General features: G+C 36.8%; 1 protein-coding gene across 1 annotated transcript in view; it reads right to left on the bottom strand.

Annotated features, from left to right (window-relative positions):
• The window catches only part of ADAM18 (ADAM metallopeptidase domain 18), a 40,082-nt gene extending 13,911 nt beyond the window's left edge, over positions 1-26,171 (bottom strand). Inside the window, exons 1-2 of the mRNA XM_008061854.1 lie at positions 26,117-26,171; positions 25,487-25,563 (exon numbers count right to left, since the gene is read on the bottom strand). Of these exons, the coding sequence (XP_008060045.1) occupies positions 25,487-25,563; positions 26,117-26,171 (132 nt within the window). The remainder of the gene's footprint in view (positions 1-25,486; positions 25,564-26,116) is intronic.
• Between the last annotated feature and the right edge of the window lie 1,225 nt (positions 26,172-27,396).

Genomic DNA, 27,396 nt, shown 5'->3' on the forward strand with positions numbered 1-27,396 from the left:
TGAACAAATCCAGAGGATCTACATAAGGAAGAATAGGAGATTGAGCAAAGAGAAGTGAAAGCTATCCCCCATCATTAAACAGAATTGAAGAAGAAAGGAAAAACGGGGGAGGAAAACCATCACAAATAAAGAAACAACAGGAGAACACAGGTTCCAAACAGACTCCAGGGAAGGCAAGAACTGAGAATACAGACTTTATAACTCAAGCAATGAAGAACTCCCAGAACAACTGGTCTCAAATCACAAACCCAAATATCAAAATATTAATAGAGAGAATAAATAGAAATGAAGAGAGACAAGAGGAAAAAATGAAGGAGTTGATAACTGAGATGACAGCAATAAAAAATACATATATAACAAACTGAAAGAAATATATAACAAACTGATAAGTATGGAAAGCAGAATTAATTAAGCAGAAGAAAGAATCTCAGAGCTTAAGGACCAAAATATGGAACTAACCCAAACTGTTAAAAACATAGAAAAGAAGCTTAAAAAGACAAAACAAAGCCTCTAAGAGATGTGTGATTATATCAAGAGGCTAAATCTAAGATTAACTGTAATTCCTGAGGCAGAGAGAGAGAGAGAGAGAGAGAGAGAGAGAGAGAGACAGAGACCACCCTGGAACAAACATTCCATGAAATTATCAAAGAAAACTTCCCTTGTCTCATCAGAGACATGACCATTCAAAAAAAGAGATTTGGAGAACCCCAGCAAGAAATCAGTTGAGAAGACCAACCCCTATACACATAGTAATTCACTTACACAAAGTAGATATAAAAGAAAAAACTCTAAAAGCAGCAAGAAAGAAAGGTCAGACTACCTATCAGGGAACACTAATTAGAATAACAGCAGACTTATCTACAGAAACACTACAGGTTAGAAGACAGTGGAATACAACTTTCAAATTTCTCCAAGATAAACAATTTCAACCAAGAATTTCCTACCCAGCTAAGCTAAGCTTCATCAGCAATGGAGAATTAAAATCCTTCCCAGACACTCAATCCCTAAGAGTTTACATTGTCTCCAACCCAGCTATACAAGAAACACTAAAGAAAGTATTGAACACAGAAGAAGAAAAAAAGAACAACCATGTTCTTCTTAAGAATGCAGGAAAAAGACTGAAATCATGCATCAATCAATGCAAAAATGAAAAGAAAGTCAACAAACAAATAAACAAACAGCAGTAACAACAACAAACTATAAGACCTTATGACAGGGATAAACTCTCACATCTCAATAATTAGCCTGAATGTGAATGGACTAAATGCACCACTGAAAAGACATAGAATGGCAAACTGGATAAAAAAACATGATGCAACAATATGCTGTCTCCAGAAGGCTTATCTCACCAGATTCAAAGCAAGAGGATGGAAAACAATTTTCAGGTGAACATAACACAAAAGAAAGCAGGAGTCATGATCTTAATATCAGACAAAATATTATTTAAGCTTTAAAAATTAAAAAGATATGGACGGTACATAATGATAAAAGGTTCAATCCATCAACAAGAAATATCCATTCTAAAGATATATGTGCCCAACAAAGGAGCACCAACTTTCATAAAGCAGCTTCTAGGTGAACTAAAAAAAGATATTGACTCTAACACTATTACGGCTAGGGACTTAAATATCCCACTCACAACCCTAGACAGATCACCGAGGCAAAAAATCAGCAAATAGATCTGGAATCTCAACTTAACACTTGACCAAATGGACTTTTAGATACCTACAGAACACTCAACTCAACAACCACGGAATATACAATCTACTCACCACCAAATGTAATGTACTCTAAGATTGACACATCCTTGGCCATAAATCAAGTGTAAAAAAATTTATAGATTTGAAATAGTCATGGACATTCCCAGACAACAGTGAAATAAAAACAAATATTAACACCAACAAAGTATCCCCCAAACCCACAAAGATATGGACACTTAATAGCATGATGCTGAATAACTACTGGGTCAACATGGAAATCAAAACAGAAACCAAAAGATTCCTGGAAAAAAAATGAAAATGAAGAAATGTCTTACCAAAATCTCTGGGATGCCATGAAATCAGTACTAAGTGGGGAATTCACATCTCTATGAACACACATGAAGAAAATGGAAAGATTATAAGATAACAGCCTAGCAAATCACCTAAGAGAGCTGGAAAAGCAAGACCACCAAAATCCTAGCCTCAGCAGAAGAATCCAGATCACCAAAATAGAAGCCCAAATACAGGACATAAAAGACAATAATATCATAGAAAAAAATCAACAAAACAAAAACTGGTTCATTGAAGGATAAACAAGATTGACTGACCCTTATTCAGATTGATTAAGAAAGAGAGAAAAAGCCCAAATAAAAACAATCAGAAATGCAAAGGGTCAAGCCAAAACTGACCTCAAAGAAATACAAAAGATCGGCCAAGGTCTGAATGATGGCGGCCGAGCCAGATGGACTATGCAAGTCCCAGTGTGAGTGAGTGAGTGAGTGAGAGTATGGAAAATTTTGTGTTCATGCTGGTGAGCTGGTGAGTGAGTGGCGAACTGAGTGAGGGCTAGGGAGCTAGCCGCCAGGGATCTCCTGGTGCAGCAGCTAGTGCTGCTGGGCTTGGACTCCAGCAATTCCCAGGACACAGAAACTGAGTGCCATTTTCTGTTTTCTTTTCTTTTTTAAAAAAAATCAACAAAAGCCTTCCTGGGAAGATGCTGGGAGAGACTGTCTAAATAGGGGCTTGTTAGCAAGTGGTCAGGCCCCTGGAGCAACAGCTGATGCTGCAGCATTTCTGCTTGGTCCCTGGTTCTTTCCAAGTTGCAGAAATCCAGTGACATTTTTTTTTCAATGGACAACAGTCTTCCTATGAAGAAGCTGTGGGGAGAGAGCATCGCCCCAGGCTCTGCCTCACAATTGCAGTAGTAGAGACTGCCAGCTCCAAGTTTTGCCTCACTGCTTCAGCGAGTGGCAGAACACTGGCAACAGGGGATGTGAAGGGAGTCCACAGGCAAAGCCTCATGGAGGAGCACAAGAGATTCACCCCACCACCATCTTGAAGGCGGGCAGAAAGTGCTCCAACTTGGTCACCACGGAGCAACAGATCTGATCTCTGTGACTGGTGGATCAACTACTCAGGGACTGATCGTGACCCAGAGGGGACACTCTGAAAGCATAGACTTTGGAGGAACCTAACAAGTGCTAAGTTCCAGGAGCCCCATGCCCTACCCTGATCCTGCTGCAGGACAAAGGGTGTGGCCAGAAAAGGATGAGGAAAGACTCTAAAGAGATCAGTGGTCAGTCCAGGGCTGATCCCAACCCCCTCCTCCCCAGCAATCCTCTGAATGTCAGAACCCACATAGCTGGGCCACAACTGAGAGGAACAAACCCAGGCAGAGCCTGGACGTCAACCGCTACAGGAGAACTCCATTCCAGGATAGGCCTGACTGGGGCACCCCCGGTGAGAGTACATAACTGGAAAAGAGACAATCCCATACCTCCCCATGGAAGGAAATATCCACCATACGAGAGTGGGAGGGGAGGACTGCAGGCCCACCCACCTCCACCACCCCTCCTCTTTCCCTGCTGCAGACACTGAAGAAAGAGTGAAAGAGGTGGCTTTGCCGGACAGACCTGATTAGAGGAACAATCACAGAGCATGTCACAAGAAGGGAGGGTTTGGGGGTTTTTTTTAGTTTTAATTAAAAAAATGTTTTAATGTTTTGACTGTTTGTTAGTTCATTTATTTTTAAAATATTTTTCTATTGTGCATGAATGTGTATGTGAGGGTTTCATCTGCATCTCCCCAAAATCTCTTTAATTTTCTTTTTCTGTTTCTTTCTTCTTTTATTTGTCATTTTCTGTTTATGTGTGTTTGTGAATAACTGAGTAGTCATCTTACAATTTTGTTGTTGTTCTTGGTTTATTTTTGATCTTTTGTTCTTCTGGGTTTGTTTATTTTCATTTTTTATAGTCTAAAGTATGCATCAATATATGTGAGAGGGTTTGATGTGAATTCCTTTTTTTTTTTTTTCGGTCTCCTGCTTTTCTTCTCTATTCACTTTGTGCTAGCATGTGTATGTGTTTAGTTTTCTTGTTGTTTTTTTCTGTTGTTGTTTGTTTTGTTTCACTTTGTTGTTATTCCAGTTTGCTTTGGGGTGTGTGTGTGTATGTCTGTGTGTGTGTTCAATTGTTTTTTGCATTGGTTTCTGCTTTGCATCGTCTATAGAGTGGTGGTGGGAGTAGGTCTCAGGGAACATATACCACATAAGTGAACATTGTAATTTGCAAATCATTTTTGAGTCCTAGCACTCCATCTCCTACTTTATTAGAATTTCACAAACTACAAGAGATCCTATTTCAAAATAGAACAAATCTAGAGCCCAGATCAGGCAAGAATAGAGGACTGAGCAAACATCAGAAGGGAAAGCCTCTCCCACTGACACTGAATAACAGAACTAAAGAGAAAAACAAGAGATCTGTCACAAATAAGGAAAACCAAAGGAGGACCACAGGCAATTTCAAGTGTACCACACAAAACTCCTGAAAAATCAGACCTTGGTGCCCAAACAATGGAAGTCACCAAAGACTGTCCCCAGAATACAGCAAGGATTAGGGAATGGATGGAAAGAGTGAATAAGACTCAAGAAAGACAAGATGTAACACTGAAAAAACTTGTAACAGAGATTCTGGCAATAAAAAATTTCATCCAGGTAATAAATAACAAGTGACAAGCATGGAAAGCAGAATTGATCTAGCTGAATAAAGAATCTCAGAACTTGAAGACTAGAACATGGAATTAACCCAAACTGTAAAAAACATAGAAAGAAGACTCAGAAAGAAAGAATAAAGCCTACAAAAGATGTGTGATTATATCAAGAGGCCAAACCAATGCCTGATTGGTATCCCAAAAGAAGAAAGGGAAATGGAGAATAACTTGGAGCAAATATTCCAGGAGGTAATCAAAGAAAACTTTCCCCATCTCACCAGAGATATGACCAGTCAAGCCCAAGAGATACAGAGAACCCACCAACCCTTAGACACATAATAATTTGCCTATACAAAGTAGGCACAAAAGAAAAAATCCTAAAGGCAGCAAGAGAGAAAGGTCAGACTACCTACTGGGGAAACCAATCAGAATAGCAGCAGACCTATCAGCAGAAACACTACATGCAAGAAGGGACAGAAGCCCTATATTCAAAGTCCTCAAAGACAAACAATTTCAACCAAGAATTTCATATCCAGCCAGGCTTAGCTTCATCAGTGATGGAAAACTAAAATCCTTCCCAGACATCCAATTCCTAAGAGATTATGCAGCTTCCAGACCAGCTCTAGGGGAGACACTTAAAAAGGTAGTAAGCACAGAAGAAAGAATAAAAAGAATGATCACACACTTCCCAAGAGAACAGCAGAGCACAGAATCAACAGAGAATTCAGCACAACAAGAAACATGAAAGCACATATTTATCAACCCCAAAGTCAAAAGAAAAGCAAAACAAGCAGACAAAGAAAAAACTTTATAACAACCTCATGACAGGGATAAACAATCACATTTCAATAATCAGCATAATTGTGAATGGACCAAATGCACCACTGAAAAGACACAGAATGGCAAACTGGATAAGAAAGCATGACCCAATTATTTGCTGCATCCAGGAGACTCATCTCACTACAAGGGACACACACAGACTCAAAGTTAAAGGATGGAAAATGAGTTTCCAGGCAAATGGATGACAAAAGAAGGCAGGAGTTGTAATCTTAATATCTGAAAAAACAACCTTAAAGCTATCAAAAATTTAAAATTATGCAAAAGGATACTACATACTAATAAAAGTTCAATCTCTCAACAAGAAATATTGATCCTAAACATATATGCATGCAACACAGGAGCTCCAGTATTTATAAAGCAACTACTAAGTAAACTAAAAAAAGATACTGACTCTAACACTAATATAGCAAGGGACTTGAATATCCCCCTAACAGCCCTAGAGAGATCATTGAGGCAAAAACTCAACAAGGAGATCTAGAACAAAAACTTGACCCTCAACTAAATGGACTTAGTCGATACCTATAGATTATTCCATCAAACAACCACAGAATATACATTCTACTCATCACCACATGGAAAGTACTCCAAGATCAATCACATCCTTGGAAATAAATCAAGGATAAGCAAATTCCATAAGGTTGAAATCTTGCCATGCACATTCTCAGACCAAAGAGGAATAAAAAGAAATATCAACACCAATAAATTTCCCCAAAATCCATAAAGACATGGACACTAAACAACTTGATGCTCAACAACAACTGGGTCAACACTGAAATCAAAGCAGAAATTAAAAGCTTCCTGGAAACAAATGAAAATGAAGAAACATCTTACCAAAACTTCTGGGATGCCATGAAAACAGTATTAAGAGGGGAATTTATATCTCTACGAGCACACATCAAGAAAATGGAAAGATCACAAGTGGAGAGCCGAACAAATCACCTAAGGGAGCTGGAAATAGAAGACCACCATAACCCCAACTTTAGCAGAACATCCAAATCACCAAAATAAGAGCCCAAATAAGGGACATAGAAGACAAAAATATCATAGAAAACATCAACAAAACAAAAAGCTGGTTCTTTGAAAGAAGTAACAAGTTTGATGGATCCCTAGCCAGAATGACCAAGAAAAAGAGACAAAGCCCAAATAAACATGAACAGAAATACAAAAGATCAAATCACAACTGACCCCAAAGAAATACAAAAGATTGTCAGAGATTACTATGTTCACCTATATGGAAACAAACTTGATAACCTACATGAAATGAAGGACTTTCTGACATCACACAAGCTCCCCAAGTTGAAACAAGCAGACATTAAGATATTAAATAGACTAATAACAACCAGGAAGATGACTCTGTCTTATGAAAATAAACTACAGAAAAAAAAAAGCCCTGGATCAGACGGCTTTCTAGCAGAATTCTAAAAAACATACAAGGAGGAGCTGATACCAACCCTATTGAAAGTGTTCCAGGCAATCGAGAAACATAGAATTCTCCCCAAATCATTTTACAAAGCTAACATCACTGCAAAGATCCAACAAAACTCCATAAAGATCTACAAAAAAAAAAAAGAGAGAGAGAGAGAGAGAACTACAGGCCAATATCCCTTATGAACATAGATGCAAAAATCCTCAACAAGATTCTAGCAAATCGGATCCAAAAATACATCTCAAAAATCATCCTCCGTGACCAAGTAGGTTTCATCCACAGGATGCTGGGCTGCTCAACATCCACAAGACCATAAATATCACTAAATACATCAACAGATGTAAAAACAAGAACCACATGATTATCTCATTAGATGCAGAAAAAGCTTTTGAAAAACCCAGCATCCCTTCTTGATAAAAACCCTCAAACACCTAGTTATAGAAGGAACATACCTCAAAATAGTAAATGCCATCTACAATAAACCCACAGCTAACATATTTCTAAATGGACAGAAACTGGAAAAATTTCCCCTGAAAACTGGAACAAGACAAGGCTGCCCCTTCTCACCCTCTTCTTCAACATTATGCTGCAAGACCTAACTTGGACAATTAGACAAGATAAAGGAAGCAGGAGTATCCAAACAGGAAAAGAGGAAGTCAAGTTATCCCTCTTTGCTGATGATCCCATACCTTGAATATCCAAGATAATCTGTCAAAAACCTGCTTGCACTGATATAGGACTTTGGCAAAGTCTCAGGGTACAAAATAAATGTGCAAAAAACTGTTGCATTCCTATACACCAACAACAAGCAGGCAGAGACCCAAATTAAAAGCACAAATCCCATTCACAATAGCCACAAAAAATGAAATACTTCAGCATCTTCCTAACCAGAGAAGTGAAAGACCTGTATAATGAGAACTACAGAACACTGCTCAAAGAAATCCATGAAGACACAAACAATTGAAAAAATATACCATGCTCATCGATAGGAAGAATCAGCATTGTTAAAATGCCCATCCTACAAAAGGCAATCTATAGATTAAATGCAATACTCATTAAGTTACCAACATCATTCTTCTCAGACCTGGAAATGATACCAATCCTATTGAAAGTATTACATGCAATCGAGTAGTATGGAATGCTCCTCAAATCATTTTATAAAGCTAACATCACATTGATACCCAAACCAGGTAAAGATACAACAAACAAAGAGAACTACAGGCCAATGTCCTTGAAGAGCATAGATTCAAAAATTCTCAACAAGATTCTAGCAAACTGGATCAAACAACACATCTCAAAATCATCCACCATGACCAAGTAGGCTTCATCCCTGGGATGCAGGGCTGGTTCAAGATCCACAAGACCACAAACATAATTAAATATATCAACAGAAGTAAAAACAAGAACCACATGATTATATCATTAGATACAGAAAAAGATTTCAACAAAATCCAGCATCCCTTCTTTTTTTTTTTCTTATGTTGGAGTCTCACTCTGTCGCCCAGACTGGAGTGCAGTGGCCGCTCCCGGCCACCGCAGCCTCGACTTGCTGGGCTCCGGCGATCCTTCCACCTCAGCCTTCCAAGTAGCCGGAATTACAGGCATGCGCTACCACGCCTGGCTGATTTTTTGACTTATTGTAGAGATGAGGTCTCGCTGCCCCAGGCGGGTCTCGAACCCGTGGGCTCAGGCAATCCACTCACCTCAGCCTCCCAAAGGCGCGGGATTACAGGCTGAGCCACCGAACCCGGCTCAGCATCCCTTCTTGACAAAAGCCCTTGAACACCTAGGGATAGGTGGAACATACCTCAAAATAGTAAGAGTCATCTACAATAAGCCCACAGCCAACATACTGCTAAGCAGACAGAAATTGGAACGATTTCCCCTGACCAGAACAAGACAAGGTTGCACACTCCTACCCCTCCTGTCCAACATAGTGTTGGAAGTCTTAGCTAGAGCAATCAGACAAGAGACAGAAATCAGGGGTATCCAAAAAGGAAAAGAGAAAGTTATCCTTCTTTTCAGATGACATGATCCTATACCTTGAAAACCCAAGATAATCTGTCAAAAAACTCCTTTCACTGATAAAGGAGCTTGCCAAAGTCTCAGGGTATAAAACAAATGTGCAAAAGACAGTTGCATTCCTATATACCAATAACAAACAAACAGAAACCCAAATAAGAAGCACAATTCCATTCACAATAGCCACACAAAAAATGAAATAACTTGACGTCTTCCTAATCAGATACATGAAAGACCTTTACAACAAAAACTACAAAACACTGCTCAAAGAAAACAAAGATGACACAAACAAATAGAAAACTATTCCATGCTCATGGATTGTAAGAATCAGCATTGCTAAAATGTTCATCCTACCCAAGGCAATCTACAGATTTAAAGCAATAACCATTAAATTGCCAGCATCATTCTTCTCATTTCTGGAAACAACAATACCGAGATTCATATGGAATCATAAATGACTACAAATAGCCAAAACAATGCTCAGCAAAAGAAACAAAGCGGGAAGTATCACACTCCCAGACTTTAAACTTTATTATAAGGTTACAATAATCAAAGCAGCCTGGTGGTATTGGTACAAGAACAGGCACATAGACCAGGGGAACAGGATAGAGATTCAGGAAGCAAAACCTCAATTTATTCGACAAAGCCTTCACTAATCACCACTACGAAGAGAACTAATTCAGTAATAGTTGCTGGAAAAACTGACTGATCACATGCAGAAGATTAAAACAAGAACCCTATCTATCATCATACACAAAAATCAACCCTAAATTTATCAAAGACCTAAATGTAAAACAACAAACTATAAGAACATTAAAAAATGCAGGAGACACCCTTATAGAAATTGGAACTGACAACCAATTTCTGATCTAAACCCCAAGTGCCCATGCCTTAAGAGATAAGAGACAAGTGGGACCTCATCAAACTTACAAGCTTCTACAAAGCCAAAGAAACCATTGAGACAGTGGGGAGACAGCCCACAGACTAGAAAAAATGATTTGCCAACTGTATATCTCTCTCTTTTCTTTTTTTTTTTTTGAATTGGAGTCTCACTTTGTCGCCCAGACTGGAGTGCAGTGGCCGCTCCTGGCCACCGCAGCCTCGATCTGCTGGGCTCCAGTGATCCTTCTGCCTCAGCCTTCCAAGTAGCTGGAATTACAGGCACATGCTACCATGCCCAGCTAATTCTTTGATTTATCATAGAGATGAGGTCTCGCCAAGTTGCCCAGGCGAGTCTCGAACCCGCGGGCTCAGGCAATCCACTCACCTCGGCCTCCCAAAGTGCGGGATTACAGGCTGAGCCACTGAGCCTGGTCTGTATATCTCATAAAGGTCTAACATCCAGGATTTACAAGGAACTCAAATGTGCCGGGAAAAAAAAGCCTTATTTTAAAAATGGGCAAAAGATATGAGTAAACACTTCTCAAAAGAAGACATACAAGCAATCAACAGAAACATGAAAAAATGTTCAGCTTCACTAATTATCAAAGAAATGCAAATTAAAACCACACTGAGATTCCATCTAATTCCAGTCAGGATGACTATCATCAATCACTCAACAAACAGCAGATGCTGAAGAGGATGGGGGAAAGTGGGAACACTTCTACACCATTGGTGGGAGTGTAAACTAGTACATTCTCTGTGGAAAATAGTTTGGCAATTCCTAAAAGATCTAAAAATTGACCTTCTGGAAATATACGTGGAGGAATGCAAATCACTCTATGAAAAAGATACCTGCACACACAAGTTTATTGCTGCATTATTCACAATCGCAAAAACATGGTACCAACTGTGCTGCCCATCAAAAGAGGACTGAACAAAAAAACTACGATACATATACACAAAAGAATATTATGCAACCTTACAGAAGGACAAACTTGTGAACTTTGCAGCAACTTGGATAGACTTAGAGTCGATTATACCGAATGAACTATCACAGAAACAAAGAAGTACCACATGTTCTCACTCATAAGTGGACCTTGAACAATTATCATAATACTATAAGAAAGGGATTCACAGTAGTGAGAAACTATCAGGGAAGATAGGAGGGCACACTTCATCAATAAGGGTACCTTATCTCAAACCAGGTGAAGTGGGGACCAAAGTGAGGCCCAGACTTTACCTACACAATGACCATTTGTTTACCTAACTCTGAATTGTACCTCACAACTTTAAAACAAAAAGATTTTAAGTAGGCAATAAAAGATAACAAATAGGAAGCAATAGCTAACAAATACTACTTCAAAATTTCATAAAAATGAAGATAAAAGCATTATTTAATGTACTCATCAAAGGTTGCATAGGAATTTGAAAACATTAACAAATATAGGTAAGCCTAAGAAATATTACAGTTTCATTTCCAAATCATCTCAATAAAGCAAATACTGTAATAAAGCAAGTCATAATATTTTTGCTTCCCAGTGTAGATAAAAGTTATGTTTACACTGTGCTATAATGTATTCAGTGTGCAATAGCATTATGTCTAAAAATGTACAACCTTAATTTAAAAAATACTTTATTGCTGAAAAATACCAATTCAGAAATACAAAATGAGCATGTGCTTCTTGAAGGTGGCAGAGATAGACTTGCTCCACATAGGGTTGCCACAAACCTATTTGTAAAAAACACAACATCTTTGAAGTAAAATAAAGCAAAGCAAAATACAATAAGGTGTGCCTGTACTAAGGGAACTACAATAGTCATCAGATTTCTGAAAAGAAAGAACCAACTTGAAGAAATCACGTGATCCAATTTCAAGATTTTTAAATAAAGCTACCATAAACAAGATAGCATGATATTGGCAAAACACAATGGACACATGGACAAATGGAACAGAAAAGAGAACCTAGAAATAAATTCACACAAATACAATTGACTGATTTTTGAGAAGGTGTAAAGGCAATTAAGAGAAAGGGTTGTCATTTCAACTGATATAGATGGAAAAATTAGATGACCGTATGCAAGAAGATGAAAATACAGACCTCACACCTTATACAAACATTAATTGAAAGATCATAGACTTAAGTGTAAATATGCAAAACTATAAAATTTCTAGAACACACTATAGAAACCTCTCTGCCCTTAATATTGGTAGTGAATTTTTAGATATGGTAACATAAGCACAATCCCTAAAAGAAAAAATAAATTGATTTTTTGTCAGCTATTTTCCCATCTATAGCTTATTTAGGGTACTTCATTTTCACAACAATGTGCTTCTTACAGTTAAGTATTTTAATTTAAATAAAATCCAAATTAACTAGAATATGTGAAGAGCTTTAAAAACTCAAAAAAAGAAGCAAGCAATACAATTTAAAAATGGACAACATTTTTGAAAAGGCATCTTACCAAAAAACGTATGTAGATGCAACATAACAAGTACATACAAAACACTGAATGTCACTAATCATCAGGAAAATGTAAATCAAAACCTCCATGGTATATCACCTCACACTTGTTAGGATGGCTATAATAAACAAAAGAGATAAGTCTTGGTGAGAATGTGAAGAAATTGGAACCCTTGCACACTTTGGGTGGAAATGTAAAATGATGCAGCCATTAGAAAAATCAATATGAAAATTTCAAAAAATTAAAAATAGAACTTCCATAGAATCCAGTAATCCAACTTCTGAGTATTTATTCAAAATAGTTGAAACAATGAACTCACATGTTCACTGTAGTATTTCTTTCACAAAATCTAGGGTGTGGAAACAACCTAAATATACATCATAGATAAATGGATTAAAAATGTGGTATATACATTCAGTGGAATACTATTCAGTCTTTAAAAAGAAGAAAATTCTGCTCTATGCAACAACATAGATGAACTCTGAAGACATTATGACAAGTGAAAGACGCCAATCACAGAAGGACAAATGCAACCTGATTCTACTCATATGAGATATGTAAACTAGTCAAATTCATAGGATCAATGAGTGGAATGGTGGTTGCAAGAGGCTGGGGAGAGGCAGGCTCGGTGGCTCAACCTGCAATCCCAGCACTTTGGAAGGTTGAGGTGAGTGAATTGGCTGAGCCCGCGGGTTCGAGACCCGCCTGGGCAACTTGGCAAGACCTCACCCTACAATAAGTCAAAAATTAGCTGGGGGTGGTAGCGCGGGCCTGTAGTTCCAGCTACTTGGAAGGTGGAGGCAGAAGGATCGCCGGAGCCCAGCAGGTCGAGGCTGCGTTGGCTCGAGAGTGGCCACTGCACTCCAGTCTGGGTGACAGAGTGAGACTCCAACTCAGAAAAAAAAAAAAGGCTGGGGAGTGGGTATTAAGGCGTTATTAATCAATGAGCATAAAAAAGTTTATAAAGAATGCTCAAAACTCAATAGCAGAAAGACAAAGAATCCAAAATAAAAAATGAGCAAAGCACCTGAAACATGATTATTCAAAGAAGACATGAACATGCTCAACATCTATGTTAAAAAGTGCTCAACATTACTACCAATCAGGGAAATGTGACATGGTATTTCATTTGTATTTCTTGTCAAAATGACAAGAGATAATAAAATTTGGCAAGGGTGTGTAGAAAAGTGAATCCTGGTACACTGTAGGTGGAAATGTAAACTGGTGAAGCCATTATGAAAAATAATATGAAGATTCCTTAAAAGATTAAAAATAGAAGTTCCAAATGATCCAGTCATCCCTCTTATGGGAATATACAAAAAGGAGATTAAGTCACCACCTCATAATAATATCTGCATTACCATTTCACTGCAGCATTATTCACAATAGCCAAGATATGGAAATACCCTAATTGCTTATTAACAAATGGATACATAAGTAATATGAAATATTATTCAGTCATTAAAAGGAAGATTCTGCCATTTACCACATGGATATCCCTGGAGGACATTATGCTAAGAGAAATAAGGTAGACACAGAACAAAAAATTATTGTATGAAACCATTTATATGTGGAATCATTAAATAAAGGTCAAATATACAAATATAGGAAATAAGACAGTGGTTACCATGAGTGGGATGGGAGGAGGAAATGGAGAGATGCAAATCAAAGCATACAAAGTAATAAATATGCATGATAAGCAAGTCTAGAAATATACAATATGCTGACTATAGTTAATAAAATTGTTTTGTATTAGGAATTTTTGTTAAATAAGTAGATTTTAACATTTCTTGTCACAAAAAAAGTAACTATGTGAAATGATAAGTTAATTTTCTTCATTATAGTAATCATTTTACTATCTATTTGTATTTAATAATATGTTGTAAATCTCAAATATATACAATAGATTAATTTTGTTAAAAAGATAAAATAAATAAAAATACATACCTTGTTCATGAATTGGGACATAAGAAAATATTTTCTTCATATTTGTTTAACACAATTCCTATCAAAGTCCCAGTCATGATTTTGGTTTATTTAGAAAAAAATATATTGAACTTTCTATTGTAATACAAAAGAATCAAAAAGCAAAAACAATTTAGAAAGTATAAAATGGGAATAAGCAGCCTATTAAATTTTAAGATGATATTGACAAGAATAACGAATATCATAAAATTGTCAGAGGAATACATATAAGGGGGGGATGCAAAAAAACCAGAATTATCTTTTGGAGGGCAGGTTCTTGGTAGTACAGGCTTTTCCTGCTCGGTAAGTGTTCTAGGAACCTATAGATTTCAGTGTACCAGCTAGCACTGTTGTGAGAGGCTGCACTGGGATCCAGTGAAATTTTTTTGGAGATTTTTCCAATATATTTGTTCATTTCATAATGGGTGATTCACAAGCATACCTGCCCACACTACTGAGTGTTCAGCAGTTGACCAAAAACAGCATGACCCCTGTGCCTCACCCTCCCTATTCACCTGATCTCGCCCCGAGCAATCTTTTTTTGTTTAACTGCATAAAAAAAGTCCTCAAAGGGGCATGTTTTGCCAATGTGATAAGAGGTGAAACAAACAAACAAAAACCACAGAAGCACTAAAAGGTATCAAAATTGACAAGATCAGAAACTGTTTTGAACAGTGAAAAAAGCATCTCGACAGATGTAGTGCATCAAATGGAAAGCACTTTGAAGGTGACTGAAGTTTAAATATGTAAGAATAAATGCATAATTTTTTATAAATAAATTATGGGTTTTTTGGTTCCCCCTCATATATGTCAGTGAAACAGAATAGAAAATTATAAAATAGATTGACTCAAATATGTCAAATTGCTTTTGAAAAAGGTAAAAGCTACCTCAGTAAGAATGGCCTTCATTAATAAAAAACAGCAACAGATGCTGGCGAGAATGTGGAGAAAAAGGAATACTTCTATAATTCTGGTGGGAATGCAAACTAGTGCAACCTCTTTGGATGACTGTGTGGCGATTTCTGAAAGAACTAGAAATTGACCTCCCATAAGACCCAGCAATTCCCTTATTGGGAATATACCCGGAGGAACCCAAATCATTCTACAAAAAAGATAACTGCACACGTATGTTTGTTGCAACTCTATTCACAATGGCAAACACATGGAACCAACCATGTTGCCCACTGAAGCTGAACTGGATAAAAAAATGTGGTACACATACACAGTGAAATATCACGCAGCCATAAAGAAATTCAAACATATGGACTTCGCAGCAACTTGGATGGATTTAGAGTCTATCATACTCAGTGATCTATCACAGAAACAAAGAACAACATTCATTTCCTTGTATATCTTCCTTAAAGTTCTTAGGAGACTAGCTACGTTGTCAACTAACAGTGATATTTTGAAAGGAACCTTTTTCTTCTTGAGCAATAGCTACCAACAATGGACTTACAATAGTCAGCAAACCATGAACACATAATACTATAAGAAAGGGATTGGCGATAGTGGGAAACTGTCAGGGGAGGGAGGTGGTATCGGCAGTTGAAGGAAACTGCAAGGGGAGGGAGGGGCACACCTCATCAACAAGGGTACCCGCATAATCAATGTTTGTATACCTAACCCTGAATTGTACTCCACATCTTTATAATAAAAAGTAAAGAAAATAGAATAAAGAAAAAGGTAAAAGCTATCCAATGGAAAAAAATGTATCTTTGTCAACACTTGGAACTAAAGCAACTAAAGAGCTATTACCAAAAAAAAAAAAAAATAACCTTTTGCCTAAGAGTCACCTATATTCAAAACTTAACTCAAAATAAATATTAGCTTTGGCATTAAAAACATAAATTGGACCTAATCAAAATTTTCTTTTGTTAAGCACCCTTCAAAAAGGATGACAAGTTCTTTGAAGGATAACTTTTAAAAAATGAGGCCAGGCTCGGTGGCTCAGCCTGTAATTCCAGCACTTTGGGAGGCCGAGGTGAGTGGATTGCCTGAGCCCATGGGTTCAAGACCAGCCCGGGCAACTTGGCGAGACCTGTCTCTACAATAACTCGAAAATTAGCCGGGCGTGGTACGTGCACCTGTAGTTCTGGCTACTTGGAAGCCTGAGGCAGAAGGATCATCAGAACCCAGCAGGTCGATTCCAGGATAGCCGTGAGTGTGTCACTGCACTCCAACCTGGGTGGTGGAGTGAGACTCCAACTCAAAAAATAAAATAAGATGTGTATACAAAAAAAATGAAAATTCATGCAACAGACTGGAGGAAAAATTATTAATACATATATTTGAAAAAAGACTATCTAGAATGTATGAAGATTTTTAAAAATAACAACATAATTAAAAGATTTTTTACAAAAATTATAGTAGAACCTTCAAAATAAGTACATACTACGATTCTAAATATCATCAATGAGTCACGAGGAATATAATTTAAAACAATTAGCTACTACAAAATATCCATTGGAATGACTAAATTAAAAAGACTGACAATAACAACTATTGCCATGAATGTGAAGCAGCTAGTACTCTCACTTAGCAAGCAGTCCAGAAGATCTAGCTAAGATAATTGACGAAGGTGGCTATACGAAAGATTTTCAGTGCAGATAAAACAGCACGTCTGTTTATAGAATGGTTTGCTGACTATTGTAAGCCCATTGTTGGTAGCTAATGCTCAAGAAGAAAAAAGCTTCCTTTCAAAATATCACTGTTAGTTGACAATGTACCTAGTCTCCTAAGAGCTTTAATGAAGATATACAAGGAGATGAATGTTGTTCTCATGACTGCTAACACAACACCTAATCTGTAGCCCATGGATGAAGTAACAATCTTGAATTCCAAGTATTATTATTTTAAAAATACACTTTGAAGGCTACAGCTGCGGTAGATAGTGATTCTTATGAGAATCTGGGCAAAGTGAATTGGAAACCTTCTGGAAAGGATTCACCATTCTAGATGTCATTAAGAACACTTGCAATTTATGGGAGGGTGCAAAAATATGAAAATTAACAGGAATTTGGGAGAAGTTTATTTCAACCCTCATGGATGACTTTGAAGAGGTTTAGGACTTCATTGGATGAAGTAACTGCAGATGTGGTGGAAATAGCAAGAACTAGAATTGAAAGTGGAGTCTGAAGATGTGACTAAATTGTTGCGACCTCATGATAAAACTTGAATGTTTGAGAAGTTGCTTAATTTTGAATGAGCAAAGAAAGTAGTTTATTGAGATGGCATTTATCCCTGGTGAAGATTGCTGAAATGGCCACAAAGTATGTAAAATATCACATAAATTTGGTTGATAAAGCAGTGGGAGGGTTTGAGAGTATTGACTTCAATTTTGAAAGGAGTTCTACTGTGCAGCACATCAAACAGCGCTGCACACTACAGAGAAGTATTTCATAAAAGGAAAGATCAATCAATGCAGCAAACTTCACTTTTGTCTTATGTTAAGAAATTGCCAGCCACCCCAACCATCAGCAACCATCACCCTGATCCGTCAGTAGCCGTCAATCTCCAGGCAAGATCCTCCGCCAGCAAAATGATTACAACTGACTACAAATGATTACATTACTCAGATGATTATTTTTTAATAATAAAGTATTTTAATTGAAATATATTCATTGCTATTTTAAAATATAATGCAATTGTGCATTTAATAAACTACAGTATATTGTAAACATAAGTTTTATTTGCATTGAAAAATAAAAAAGTTTGTGTGACCCACTTTATTATTATATTATTCACTTTATTGGGGTGGTCTGGAACCAATCCCACTATATCTCTGAAGTATGTCTAATGACTTTCAAATTAAAATAATATTAAGTAAATGCATTATAAGTCACAATAAGTGGGAACCTAACCAGAAAGAATCATGAGACGGTTGTGACTTGTTCCTAAAATTCTACTTCTGAATCAGGTGCTGGTTTAGGAGGTGTGTTTGCTTTGTGAAAATTCACTGGGATATATGTTGGCCACCAATATGAAATGTTATTTTCATTTTAAAAAAGAAAACCAGAAAAATACTCTATTTTGGAAATTAAAGGTAAAATGTCTTCCTTCCCAAATACTTGAGCCAAAAAGGGAATGACAGTATTCATTTTAAAATATTGGGAAATGAATAAAATATTGTGGAATATAATTCAAAAAGTATTGAAAATAAAATCAAAAGTTTTAAAAATATGCATTATAAAATTAGTAATTAAAAATAAGTGAGGTAAGAATTAAATTTTAAAGTTTGAAGAGATAATAAAATAAGACATACATCAGAAGAAAGAATAATAAAGATAAGACTGGAATTAATAAAATGGAAATAAAACTGCACTTTAAAAAAATACTAAATTGCAGATACAAAATGGAAGAGAGCACAAAGTTTTTGTAAATTCAGAAGATCTAAATCTAAGTACTTTAATATCACATGCAGACTACAATTATTCTGCAAGAATTGATGGCAAGGAGCTCATTTTACTCGAATTTGGAACTAGGTAGCAGGACAAATATCTTAAAGTCTAAACTTGGAATTCATAACAACATTTAACTGAACTGTTCAAGACCTTCAACATACCAGGGAATTTAATGTCAATCAAATTTAACTTAAATTTGGTGATACTTCCAGAGATTCATAGAGAAAAATACAAATTCTTTCTGGTAGAATAAGAGTTCTAAGAAAAATATTTCCACATGGATGCTCTCAGGACAGTAATTTAACACTCAAAAATCACATTAGACAAAAAAGAAAACATAAGAACATTTCCTAAAGCATAAAAAATTGGTAGGACACAATCTACAACACATAAAAAGGGCTAGAAAGTGGTTGACTTATTCTTAAGAAAAAGACAATTGATAGATGTGGACACTGAGATAACCCAGACTGCTAAACTGTTATTAAAGCAACCATTCTAACTATTACACTGTGAGGAAAAGGCAAAGATTTCCACAATAATGAAAGAGAGAAAATCTCAGAAGAGACAGGGAAATGCTAAAATAGAAACTCTCTTCAATATTTTACTGGATATTTAATATTCTCTTGAATTTTATTCAATAGAATTTCCATTAAATATTTTAGATGTGGTACTAACCACTTCAATAAGAAAAAAGATATAAAAAAGTACATATTGTTAACTAAGAACTAAATTGAATATATATATGTATATGTATATGTATAAAAGAAAATCAGAAGAAGACTGTACAATTGGTGTGGTGGCCCAGAGTTACTTGCAACTGCTGTGGTGGACCAGTGATTTGAAAACTTAATACATGCCCAACATTTAACAATCAGGAGGCATCACATAAAAATTCAGATTCTTAAGACTTCCAAATGTTTGACAAAAGTCAGAATATTTGATCTATATATCCTATACACACACACGCATATACAACCCTTTATATATACACACACATATATGTATATAAAGGCCTTGTTTTAAACACTAGTATTTGATATGTCTGGCTGTGTTTGTATGCAAAAATATGCATCTCTAGGAAGATATACATATATCTCAATACATTATATACATGCACTATAATATATATAGGTATATACATTCTTATGTTCTCTATACTGGTACGCACAATCAACAATCAGTTGAAATAGATATTCTGTTTCAATGGTTCTTCCCAAACTCTATTATGTCACCTATATATGTGTGTATGTATATATCACTTGCATTGTTGTATGGTGCAGCCATTTATGATTCAAACACTTGTTTCAGACTATAGCCTGATAATACACTTAACATGAATTCATCATATAAAGTGTAAGAAAGAGAAAAATAGCCCCTGATATCAAAGAGCTGGTTTGGTACTATCAGCGAGGCTTGGAATTCTGCTGTTGAAAATAAACATTTTAAAAGGACATCAGCATCACACAAGGTGACTGTGAGATGATTATACTTCAAGACAAAAACAAGAACGCTTTTATAATCATCTGTGGAGACAAACAATATGTAAATATTTCAAAACCACTAAAAAATGACCAAATCTATCATACTCAGTGATCTATCATGGAAACAAAGAACAGAGTACCATATGTTCTCACTCATAAGTGGACCTTGAACAATTATCATAATACTATAAGAAAGAGACTGGCAGTAGTGGGAAACTGCCAGGGGAGGGGGGGTGGGATTGGCAGTTGAGGGAAACTGTCAGTAGAGGGAGGGGCACACCAAATCAACAAGGGTACCTGCATAATGAACATTTGTATACCTAACCCTGAATTGTACCCCACATCTTTAAAATAAGAAAAAGAGAAAAAAATGACCAAATCTCGCAGTCTTGGGCTAATGTGAATGACTGTTGCTTCTTAAGTAATGACCGCAGTAGGGATGTTCTAGTATTCTTGTCTTCTATATAAGACTTATTAAGATACACAGTCATTTCAAAGACCTAGAAAAGACAATGCAGAAATTCATATGAAAGCAAAAAATTGCACAAATACCTAAGACACTTCTCAGTAGAAGGAGCAAAGATGGAAACATTACACTTCCAGACTCTAAACTTTAATACAAGGCTACAGTAACCAAGAGAGTATGGTATGGTATGGTACAGGTATTGTCGGGGACTAAATAGTTAAAGCATGTAACTGTCTACCTAGAAAAGCAGAGTCCAGATAAGAATAGTATGTGTCTTTCAAAGTACAGAAAGTGCTGGTCAAGGACAAAACTAATATGAAATGTTAGCAGAACAGTCTGAGTCAGGATACAAACACTTCTTGATAGAGGGGAAGTTTAATGTTGAAGATTGGGGAAGTTTGAATGCCTGATTGTATAAAAACTCTGGAATAAAGAGAAACGGGGCCACTCAGGGACTAGCCTCAGTGCCCTCCCTTTGCAGCAGAAAGGAGTCTTGTATTTCTTTTACGTCTCCACTCCCTCTTTCAGGTACCCCAATAACCCCGGCTGGTCCGGACAAGGTATAAACACTAGACAAATGGAACAGGACAGAGAATCCAGAAATAAAACCAACTCATCTTTGACAAAGCCACCAATAACAAACACGAGATAAAGGAAACCGTATTTAGCAAATGGTGCTGGGAAAACTGGCTAGTCACATGCAGAAGAATGAAACTGGACCCTTTCCTATCAATATACAAAAATCACCTAAAAATGGATTAAGGACTTAAATTTAAAACCTCAAAATATATGGATTTTACAAGAAAACTTAGGGAACACCCTCCTGGACATTGGGGTAAGCAATGAATTCATGGCCAAGTCCGCAAAAGCAAATGCAGGTAAAGTTAAGATTGACAGATGAGACCTTATCAAACTGATAAGTTTTTCACAAACTTATCAAAAGATACACCAAGAGGGTAAGGAGAAAACCACAGAATGGGAAGAAATATTTGCAAGCTGTGCATCTGACAAAGGCCTAACATCAACATCAGGATCTACAAGGAACTGAAACAAATTGAAAGAATAAATAAATAAATAACAACCCCATTAAAAATTTGGAGACAAAGGATGTGAACGGACAAGGAAGACATACAAGCAGCCAAAAAATACATGAAAAAATGTTCAGCTTCACTAACAGAGAAATGTAAATCAAAACTATAGTGAGATACTGCCTAATACTGGCAAGTATGGTTACCACAGCTGTGAAGAAAAACGAATGTTTCTACACTTGGTAGAAATGTAAGCTAGACCAACCTTTATGGAAAGCAGTGTGGTGATTTATAAAAGAAATAAAAACTGAGTTTCCATATAATCCAGCAATCTCTCTTCTGGGAATATACCCAGAGGAACATAAATTGCTCTACCAAAAAGACATCTGCACATGTATGTTCACTGCAACACTATTCGTAGTAGCAAAAACATGGAACAAACCCAGATGCCTATCAAAAGTGGACTAGATAAAGAAAATGTGGTACATATACATGATGGAATACCATGCAGTCATAAAGAAGAACAAAATCACAGCCTTTACAGCAACATAGATGCAGCTAGAGGTCATCATATGAAGTGAACTATCACAAAAACAAATAACTGAATATCGCATGTACTCACTCATAAGTGGGCCCTGATCACTAGTCACAGCAACACAAGAGCAGGATTGGTAGATGCTGGACACAGTTAGGGGAGGGAGGGAGGGAGGAAGGGGGGCGCATGCCAACACACTGGGTACCTGATCCACTATCAGAGAGAGAGAAAGTCAGCTAGAAGCCCAAACTTCACTTCCTCCCTCCCCTAACAGTGTCCAGCATCTACCAGTCCTGCTCTTGTGTTCCCATAATTTTATAAAATTCAGGTCACTCCTTTATGGAATAGAAGAATATATTTTCAAATCATTTTTCTGATAAGGAGTTAATATCCAAAATGCTGTAAGAAATTCCTACAACTCAATAGCCAAAAAAAGTCAGCCAAAATGAAACAAAACAAAAAACTATTTAAAAATTTGCAAAGAATTCAAATAGACTTCTGTCCAAAGAAGACATACAAGTAACTATCCGGTATAAGAAAGGATACTCAACACAACTAATCATCAGAAAAATGCAGGATCAAAACTAAGTACATTTGTTAGAATGGTTATCATAAAAAAAAATAAGAGAGAGATAAACATTGGCAAGAATATGGAGAAATCAGAGTCCTTATACACTATTGGTGGGAATGGAGAATGGTGCAGCCACTATGAAAAACAATATGGAGGTTCCTCAAAAAATTAAAAAGAGAACTACCATAGAAAATGCAATGCAGCTACTGGGTACATAGCCAAAAGATTTAAAATCAAGGTCTCAAAGAGATATCTGCAACTCCAAGTTCACTGCAATATTATTATTCATAATGGCCATGTTATGAAAGCAACCCAAATGTCCATTGACAGATGAATATACAAGGAAAATGTGACAAATAAACATATTGGAATACTGTTCAATCTTTTTGAAAAAGGAAATCCTTCTATTTGTAAAAATGTGAATGCACTTGGAGGACATTATGTTATGAGAAATAAGCAAGTCACTGAAAGACAAACGCTACATGATTTCACTTATATGAAGTATCTAAAATAGTCAAACTCATAGAAGCAGAGAATAGAACCGTGGTCACCAGGGCCTAGAGAGAGAGAGAGAAATGGGAAATTACTGCTCAATGAGAGCAAGGTTTCAATAATGCAAAATAGAGAAGTTTTAGGAATCTGCTGGCCAACATAGTACCTATAGTTAATAATATGGTGTTTTGCAGTTTAAAATATATTAAGATACCGGGCTCGGTGGCTCAGCCTGTAATCCCGCACCTTTGGGAGGCTGAGGTGAGTGGATTGCCTGAGCCCGCGGGTTCGAGACCCGCCTGGGCAGTGAGACCGCATCTCTACAATAAACCAAAAAATCAGCTGGGCATGGTAGCGCATGCCTGTAGTTCCAGCTACTCGGAAGGCTGAGGTGGAGGGATCGCCGGAGTCCAGCAGGTCGAGGCTGCGGTGGCCGGGAGCGGCCACTGCACTCCAGTCTGGGCGACAGAGTGAGACTCCAACTCAAAAAAAAAAACCAAAGAAAAAAAAGAATACCCCATCACAGCAAAAAATGGCTTCAAGAATTTAATATAGAGAGTATTAAAAATGCTGCCTGGCATGGGGTTTCACACCTGTAAAATCAGCACACTGGAAGGCAAAGGCAGGAGGACAGCTTGAGGCCGCCAGGAGTTTAAGATCAGCCTGAGCAACATGGGAAAACTGTCTCTAAAAAATTAAAAATAAAAATATTAGCTTGGTATGGTGGTGCATAGCTGTAGCCCCAAGTATTTGGGAGGCTGAGGTGAGAAAATTACTTGAGCCCAGGACTTTGAGGTTGAAGTAAGCTATGATCATGCCATCGCATTCCAGCATGATTGACAGAAGGAGAGTATCTCTTTTAAAAAAATGTCACTAGCGTGTCAAAAGCCAATGTTTAAAAAATACAAAATTTGTGCTGCTGTAGTGACAAAAATAATAAAAGCAATATATAATGACAATTCAGAAAAACAAAAGATTCTAAAAATATAGACAAGTACTGAACACCCAAGCCCTGCATAATTGTAATAAGCTTTTTGATAAGCACTAAGCAATTTGAAGTTTAAAGTGATTTTGCAATGACAATGTACATCAGTAGTACATTTTTAAAAAGTATAAGATAATGAATGGGATTTATGAATTAGACTCTATATCCTGGCATTTGTAGATTTGGTGCTCTTAATATTTTTAAGAAAAAAAGTATATATATATATATATATATAAAAGGCTCTTAATATTTTTAAGAAAAAAAGTATATATATATATATACATATATATATAAGGCTACTTCAGAAGGTTTTTGTGAGAATTAATGAGATTAATATGTGAAAATACTTTCCAACATCTCTAATGAAACTTATTTTATTGTGATTCCCAAATACAGTTTCACATATATTTATTTTTATCATAACTGTTCAGTTGTAAGACATAATCATGATAGTTCCAATACTGTGTACCAAAATAGAATCAATAGATAGTTGTATTTTTTTCCTTACTCTTATTTTTAAAATAGTTCCTTCAACCTGAACAAATTTTCACAAGGTTGATGTATATTCACCCCAACATTTTAATCTCATGTAAATATAAACTCCTGTATTTTGACTTTTAGCTGTAAAATAAAACATTTTAACTATGTTAATTTGAAATATTGTAATGAAGAAATAGTCAAGACTGGATGCCTTCAATTTAATCACTTTTTAATATAAAAGGTAAGCAATAGCTCAACTTTTCCAGTTAATATTTATTTATTGTAATATTTGCCATCACAACTGGGCAAATGTGATCCTTTTCTTTTTTCTTTCCTTAATCATTGTTGCTACTAAGCCTGCTGTTTGTGGGTCAAATTTTGCATATATAAATGTATTCAAGACCAATTTATTTGTCACTTAGTAGCCAAAACCAAATTTGTTAATTTGCTGGCTAAACCATTGCCATGTGTTATTTCCTACTGACTTTTTCTTTTTTCTATCAGTATTATTGCTGAAAGATGTTCAATATTTCTTGAGAATTGTGAAGAAGTCATATGTTAAGAGATGAAGGGAAGGAACAGGGAAATAAGCAGTAGAAATGTGGGAACAAGGGGATAAAAATATATTAAGAAATAAAATAGCATAGTCAAAATATTGTGCTTTGCAAGTGAATACAAATTAGTGTGATCTGACTCAACATAAAGGTAAATAAAAATAGCCTTATAATTTTAAATATAGAACAAACATTATGGATCACTTACCTTTCTTTCTGAAACTTCACTCTCATTTGAAATTATTTTCTGTGGAATGGTGACATGCACAAATATATTTTCAGAATCTGCAGTAACAAAATATTTTGATTTTTGTTTTTATGGCATCAACAATATTCTCAGTTATTATCCCTAGTTCAGGGTGGAATCTACAGTTGTAAGTAAAATTGTTTTGTATGTGCTCACACTCCTTCTTGTCCACAGATTTCACTGCATTATCAGTGGCACATTAAAAATGGTTAAGATACAAACACAAAAATCAGACATTGCAGTTCTACAGACCTAACTGGTTCTCTCTGGGCTTTTCTCAGTATCCTGAGGAGTAGATTGAGGGCAGTATACCTCCACTTCCATCACAGAGTGGGATGACCCTGGAAGACCCGTTGGGTATGGGCCACTGAGACCTTGGACCCTAAAGCAGATGCCTCCTCCACTAATGTCCTTGTCAGCTGGCCTGATCTGGGAAAGGGTGAAATGGAAAAGGTACCAGCTTGTGATGGGGGGGGGGGGGGGAAGAGAAGGATTCAGAGTTACAAGGAATTGCCCTTCCCCCGCCTGCCCAGGAAGAGCCCAGCCCTGCTTGGCAGCAAAAGAAGGAATGGGAGGCTACCGTGAACTTACCCAGGTGGGCTTGCAGCCTTCCGAGCTCAGCGAAGAGTGCAAGGAGAAGGAACATGGCTCAGCCAGAGCGCAGGAAGCACAGCCAAGGACGAAGGCTGTCCGTTGGCGGTTGGGCAGGGCTGAGGCTCGTTTGCAGGCCCTTGGCCCCGGGTCACTGGGTCACTCAAGAGGACAGTGCGCGGACCCAGGGCCCTGGCGGTGAGGGCTGGAGATCTCTAGATCCTGCGCGACTACAGCAGCACGGAAAGGAAACACCAGGCACAAGCACACACGTTTGCATCAAACTGGTTTGTTGTGGACATGTTTAAGTTGTTTAATCCCCTCAGTAGCGACACAAGAATACATAAATCTTTTTAGTGATGTTCTTGGTAATTTTGTTTCTCTACGTCACAGTTCTATGGCAGGTTTTAATTACTGTGAAGGAGAAAAAGGAAAATAGAAATGACGACTATTATTAGTAGCAATTTCCTGCATTTCAACGTTCTCACCACACGCACAAAAAAGATAAATTGGTGAGATGAAGGGTATGTTCGTTAGCTTGATTGGCTTTCTAAAACGTATGCATAGGTCAAAACAACACATTATGTCCTATAATTGCACACAATTATTTGTCTAAAATAAATGTACAAAAAAGAAACTGGAGTTTGATTTTGATAAGACAATCAAAGAGTACTTTTCTTCAGCTGCGTACTTCATAATACCAGATTATAATCAGCGGCAGAAGGGAAAGGAAAATTTCAATATTCAATATTTATTATCCTGCATATATAAAGGAGCAATCAAGAAAATGGAACTTTATCTTGACAAGGCAATCAAAATCACTTTTATTCAATTGTGTACCTTGCTCACACAATTACAACAATAGATTATGATATAGTGTTATAAAGGAAAAGGACAACTTTAAAATGCAGCCTGTGTTTTGTTAACAAGTAACTCTAAGCTCTAAGAAGTTGTGGACATGGGAAGGGCAGCTAGGCAAGGGGAGAGAGGAAAAGTGACGCCACTGTAGATGAAAGAGTATGCATTTGCCTGCATGAACTTGCTCACAAATACCCTAAACTGCACAAGTCTAAACCTAACTCTTTTTCTGTCCCACCTCTCACTCAAACTTTCTTTCACCCCAGTATACCCTATTACAGAGATGAATTGTGTTAACAGTTGCAAAAATAAACCTTGGATAGAACTAAAGCTTGGATCTCTAGCTACTGGTACACCTGGACAACGGATAACTCAAAAATTACTGTTAAAAAGAGGCAGACTAGTGATCACAATGGCCCAAA

Source organism: Carlito syrichta, unplaced genomic scaffold (genome assembly GCF_000164805.1).
Source record: "Carlito syrichta isolate Samal-C Ts95f unplaced genomic scaffold, Tarsius_syrichta-2.0.1 Scaffold305630, whole genome shotgun sequence".
Classification (NCBI taxonomy): Eukaryota; Metazoa; Chordata; class Mammalia; order Primates; family Tarsiidae; genus Carlito; species Carlito syrichta.